The sequence below is a fragment of the Chiloscyllium plagiosum genome, unplaced genomic scaffold, assembly GCF_037043375.1.
Source record: "Chiloscyllium plagiosum isolate Xiang-an unplaced genomic scaffold, Cpla_swu_hap1 HiC_scaffold_27, whole genome shotgun sequence".
NCBI classification, from domain to species: Eukaryota; Metazoa; Chordata; class Chondrichthyes; order Orectolobiformes; family Hemiscylliidae; genus Chiloscyllium; species Chiloscyllium plagiosum.
In genome coordinates, this window is record NW_028270165.1 from 25,205,732 (window position 1) to 25,211,977 (window position 6,246).

The window sequence follows — 6,246 nt, forward strand, 5'->3', positions numbered from 1 at the left end:
TCTCTGTCACTCATACTTTAACATATTAGGAAGCAAGGTGATCTTTTCTGAGTGTTTGGATTAATCAACAGATGGTTTCACCTGTGTGCTGTAACAAATTCATATGAATGATTTGAATTTTGCCAAATAAGTCACACGTGTCAGGTACTTGGAAAACCTGAGGCAGGCATAATGCCAGAACCTTCAATACCTCTTCCTGCATGTGAGGAACTTTATGCAAGGATATCAATTTATTGTTTGAGAACGCTACCTCACATAGAAAAAGGACTAATTATTTATTGACTGAAATCAATATGGCTACTAGGTTTCCGAGGACATTCGATTAAGCAATTTCACAACAAAAAAAGATTGTGGAGGAGTCAGTCAAAGATTTGATCAGATCCATGCAGAGGGTTACCATCAGATTGTACTTCGAAATTGTTCATGGAAGTTGCTGATAGCTGCAAAAATAATAAAATTCAAGCCCAATGCGTACCATTCAAAATCACTGCGAGCATTAAAACGGTGGCATTAAACTTTAAAATCCATGTTGAGGGTTTGCCGTCAATGCTATTTAGAGAATTAAGTGTCAGTCGCATATCCAGTGCTCGGTGACCCTTTAAAAGCAAGGTTTCGTGGACCTTCACCTACTCAAAAGGAGAGTGGGCGAGTTGAATTATTTGGTAAGAATGCCAGAGGGAAAGAACGTCAGATAAGACTGGCCGATGCCTTTATCTAAAAGAGCTAAGGGAATTTCGGCTTTTGTGAAACTGAAAGGAATTTAGCAGTTTAAGGTCATGCCACTTGGTATGTGAAATGCGCCCGCCATGTTTCAAAGACGAGCTATACCATCGTTTATGGATTACCTAATTGTGTGCTGCACATCGATGACCTAGTAATTTTCAGTTCTGCATTGAAGGAACATCTGCAGCATTAAGGGGGGGTAGGTATAGGACAGATGTTAGGGGTAGATTCTTTACTCAGCGAGTCGTGAGTTCATGGAATGCCCTGCCAGTAGCAGTGGTGGACTCTCCTTCATTATGGGCATTTAAACGTGCATTGGATAGGCATATGGAGGATAGTGGGTTAGTGTAGGTTAGGTGGGCTTGGATCGGCGCAACATCGAGGGCCAAAGGGCCTGTACTGCGCTGTATTCTTCTATGTTCTATGTTCTATCTATCAGAATGTTTTGACCGACTTTAGGAGGCAGGCTTGATGATCAACCTGGCTAAGATTGAGTATGCAAAATCCCAAGTCACGTTTATTGACTATGTTTTTGGACATAGAAAGATGCCCCCACACTGATGTTCAAACACAGGGGATCAACACCGATTTCACTAGTTTACAAATGTCCCCTCTCACTCCTCATCCGAGATCCAATCCTCCAATTCAGCACTGCCGTCTTGACCTGTCCAACCTGTCCATTTTCCTTACCACTATCCGTTCCATTCTCCCTGCTAACCTATCACATTTACGCCCACTTATCAACTTCCTATTTACCGTACCCGCAGGACGACTCTCAACCCCTATTTATCTTTCACCCCTTCCCCTTTCACATTCTCGACGAAGGGCGAATGCACGAAACGTTGACTCTATTGCTTCTTGGATGCTGCCTGACCTACTGCGATTTTTCAGCGCCACCCTTTTCGACTCTGACTCCCCAGCAACTCCAGTCCTCACTTTCTCGCTGTTGGGGAGTTTTGCAAACCACTAACGAGGAGGAAAGTTTAAGATTGGATGGGTTTTATCGCAATTTCATAACAAATTGTTCGCAGTACGGTTGCTCCATTAACTGACCTATTGAACACCTGCAGAAAGTTTCCATAGACAGCAGACTGTCGGAAGGCATTTGATTCTCTGAAAGTTGTATTAACCAAATACCCAGTGTTAGGCACATCTAATTTCACAAAGCCGTTCAAGCTAGCTCTCCACGTTGATGTCGGTGCTATACCGTTATAAGGACGAGAAGATCCAAAGACCTGTGGGTATTTCTGTTTTCAGAAAATTGAATACTCATTAGACTAAATATTCTATGACTGCAAGGGAAACCTAGAACTTGGCATTGGCGTCACACTATTACAACACTTTTAGTGACAGTAACGTTGTTGAGAAAATTATACATACAGATCAAAAATAATTAAAACTTTGGATAAATACAATGATAAGAGATTCAGACTGTCTCAATAGTGGTTATTAGCACAGAGATTCAATTTGAAGCTTTCACACGTGGCAGGATAAGAAAACATAATTGCTGTCATGTTGGAGACATTCAGTGGCAGGGCTAAACGGACTGTCACAGGTCTTTATGGTGAATGTTTGCATGCTTACATTCAATGCAGTGTATACATGCTGTCATGTATGAGTACGTGTTTTAAAAATGAAGCCATCTTTGCATGTTGATGGCTTTTTCTCAGGGAGATGACGTGATTGTGCTGTCATTTTAAGAGTTTATTTTGTCCTTTTTGAAGAGCGATTGTAAGACAGAGGGACAACGCTGTCTCTAAGAAAATAAACTCTGTAAGGCCTTGGGATACTTTTTGAAGATTGGAGCAACAGAAACATCCTGGATGTGGCCAGCTCTCACAGACCAGGTTTCCAGTTTTTTTAAAAAAATACTCATGTTTAGATCTAAGGAGAAACCTTTGCAGTCTCGAAAGAGTTTGAAGGTTGTGTGATTGTACCAAGAAACACTTTTCTCTGCATTTTCTCCTGATTTTTTTAACCTCCTGGATTGTACAGCAGCATGTGAGACTCTGTGTCTGAAATTTGCAGTAAATTACACATTGAATATCATATTAAGCCATGATTATATCAACATTAGATTGCAGGTTAATGGATGCATTCTTTGTTTCTTTTGTGGTGCACAAATCCGTATGTTAACATGTACAGGGCAATGGATTTTATATTATTGCATTTGCTTATTGCTATTTATGTTGTCTTAAGCTATATTACGTTGAACTTGATTCATTTGTCAATATTCCTCATTCGAATTCATAAACCACGTTCCAGTTATTAACGCACCAGAAGAATAGTTGGTTTATTTCACAACACAGAAATTGTCGACTTTAAGTATATCAGAAATTCTTTGCCTGAACAGCGAACTTTGGAGGCCTTTCTTCCATTTGTGATGTGGCAGGATAATTGGAGATTTCAGCATTTTCCACGTGGTCAAGAAATCCATACTAAAAATTACATTTGTGACGATATTTTCTATTGGTTGACACGAACTTAGAACTGCGTTGTAAATCAATTTACACTTTTAATCAACAATAATACAGTGAAGACGAAAACCCTTGGTAATGCAGAAAATATCTTTAAAAAATCTGCCAACAAAAAAGACAATATTTTTTGCAAAACTGAAAAGATGATGACCAATGTTTAGGTTAGCTATGAGACGATGTCTACAATGAGAAACTACATTTGATGGAGAGAAATCTACATGGCTTGTCAGGAGAATGCAGCAGCAGAATTTACAGCCAGTGACTATTCAAATTCATCTTGTCAATGTTATAAACTGTAGTAGTGAGATAATGTGTTTGTTCACTGAATCTAAAGGGAGATTCATGTTGTAACTTGGTTGTCTCCCTTGAGACTCTCACGCAGCGTAGAAGAGGAATAAATTGACTGTGTCACAAATGAAGGTCTACAGTCTCGGGAATTCCGTTAAATCCTAAAGACGATGCATGGTGCAGCCAATAGTCCAGTATTTGCCATTTGCTACTGTATTGTCGGTGTCCTTGGTGTCCCTGGTAAGTGAAACATCATAAGTGATTGCCTAATTCATTTGCAAATTTAGTTGTAGTTGTTAGTGTCCAGAAATGTCTCCTATTTTTGGCTTTATTTCCATCAACTTCAGCGCAGTGTGAGAGAAAAGTACCTCACCCGAACGCGGATACATTAGAAACACAAACAGAAGTTTCTGCAAAAGCTCAGCAGGTTTGGCACCATCAGTGAAGAGAAATCAAAGTTAAGGCTTCGAGTCCAGTGACCTTTCCTCACAACCGTGCTGAGGAAGGGTGACCAGACCCGTAACTTTAACTTTAATTTCTCTTCGCAGACGCTGTGAAACCTGCTGAGCTTTTCCAGCAACGTCTGTCAATGTTTCTGATTTACAGCATCAGTAAGTCTTTCTTATATGTTAATTTTTTTTAGTCTGAAACACTAAACGACAATCTCCAGCCTTTCCCATCATATGGGATAATCAAATAGCATGGAATCATGTGATCAATTTTGCTGGTTATATTACCATGTTGAGATACATATTATGATAGTGTAAACGATTCATTAAATTAATTACAATGTAGCACTTCACTCAGGGATTTCAACAATTCAAAGCTCGATCACTGGAAGTATGCAATGTGTACAATATAACAATTTTCCCACTGGACAGTCTCCATTTTAATTGTGATTTCTGGAATTAATTGGCAACCTTTGTGAAGGTGTGATTGGGCCTGCAAGATTCATCAAGCATTTAATTTCATTATTTATTTTTATTTCAAATGATCATCTTAACTTTGGGCAGCGTGAATGCCAATATTTGTTGATTATATACAGTTGCCATTTACAAAGACGGATCTCGGCTTCTTTCTGCAATGACTGCTGTATGTGTCATCTGGCTACCTGAAAGTCGCTTTAACAAACATATTTCATACGGAGCTACATAATATTAGGCCAAAAAGTTTGAAAAGAGCAACGGTAATAAAAAATGGCCTTAGTGAATAAGGAGAAGTGAGTCATGGAGTAGGTAGCGGGAGGAGATGGGTTCCTCCCGAGTTTAGAGCTTTGGTGGATAAGCACGTTTCCCAGATTGAGGGATGCATTCATCTCCGAGTATTAAAAAACACATAGTATTGCAGGTATGCGGTGACTTCAAATACTTCTAGACTTCTTTAAAATCAGGAAACGCTTTGAGGTGTTGAAAATGCTATTGATGTATACAGTAAAAATCAGGACAATAAAATAAATAAAAAACTACCCTTGAATGATTGGAGTATGCAGGTGGCTTTGTGATGGTTCAGACGTTTTCCACTAACAGTGCAGATGAAGTGTAGCTATTGCTTGGAGTCTGTTCATAACATTCTTTGCTTTTTTCATGTCTCACAGCCAACTTGCTGGCGATCATAGTTCTATCCCGAGGGCGGTGTGGACTGTCTCGTTGCATCACCTTCTATCTAGTGATGATAGCAGTGAATGATTTCCTTGTTATTGTCATTGCCGTGATCCTCAACCGAATAGGTGGCACTTACTTTCGCTACAGTCTCTTGTCCACCACCCCTGGATGTACAGTCACCAGTATGCTGGCTTATACCACACGGGATGGTTCAGTCTGGCTGACTGTGGCTTTCACCATCGACCGTTTTGTGGCCATCTGCTGCCAGAGTCTGAAGACCAGATACTGCACTGAGAAATCTGCAGCACTAATCATCGGAATCATATGTGCTATGAGTTGCGTCAAGAATGTCCCTTACTTCTTTATTCACGAGCCCTTGTACATTCTGGATGGGGTGCCTTGGTTCTGCGGTATCAAGGACAGTTACTATATTTTGTCAGTCTGGCAAGTCTACGACTGGATTGACCATACCTTAACCCCATTCCTCCCATTCTTCCTCATTCTGTTGCTCAACACCTTTACTGTCAAACACATCATAGCGGCTAGCAGATCCCGCAAGAGGCTCAGGGGTACTGAACATCGACAAGATCATGAGATGGCCAAACGCAGGAGGTCCATTATTATGCTTTTTGCCATCTCAATGAGCTTTCTTCTCCTGTGGGTCACATATATTGGACGCTTCCTCTACGTGCGAATTTCAGGCGAGGGATACTTCACTGGCCTGGATTTCAATAATCCACGGTACATTCTTCAAGAGATGACCAACCTGCTTCAGTTAGTCAGTTCCTGCAACAATGTCTTCATTTACGCAGTATCACAAAATAAATTCCGCGAGGAACTGCAAAAGGTGATGTTATGTCGCTTTGCCAGAATAGCCAGTTGCATTAAACGTTAAAAAACAAAATAATATTCGTTGATTTATTCTTTACCACCAGAGTTTCCCAAAATGCCGCACCCACCCAAACCTGAATTAGACAGTTTGAGATTGCAAGTCCTCACTTTGTGAGAGATAAGGACCGTCATCCATGATGAGAGAAAGTTGGGCTATTCAAGTCCCTGCCTACTTCGGTCAGCTATTAACCTCAACTACCTTTTCTGGAACGAAAACACCACTGTTACCAGTCTCTGATTTGAGCCATTCTTCCGTCTGCTCTTTT

At 40.4% G+C, this 6,246-nt stretch overlaps 1 protein-coding gene across 1 annotated transcript; it reads left to right on the forward strand.

The window, feature by feature from the left end:
• Positions 1 to 3,658: 3,658 nt before the first annotated feature.
• LOC122543644 (putative G protein-coupled receptor 139) lies at positions 3,659 to 5,984 on the forward strand. Its single transcript, XM_043682464.2, has 2 exons — positions 3,659 to 3,728; positions 5,083 to 5,984. Exons 1-2 carry the CDS (start codon positions 3,659 to 3,661, stop codon positions 5,982 to 5,984), a joined length of 972 nt encoding a protein of 323 aa, XP_043538399.1.
• Positions 5,985 to 6,246: the final 262 nt, after the last annotated feature.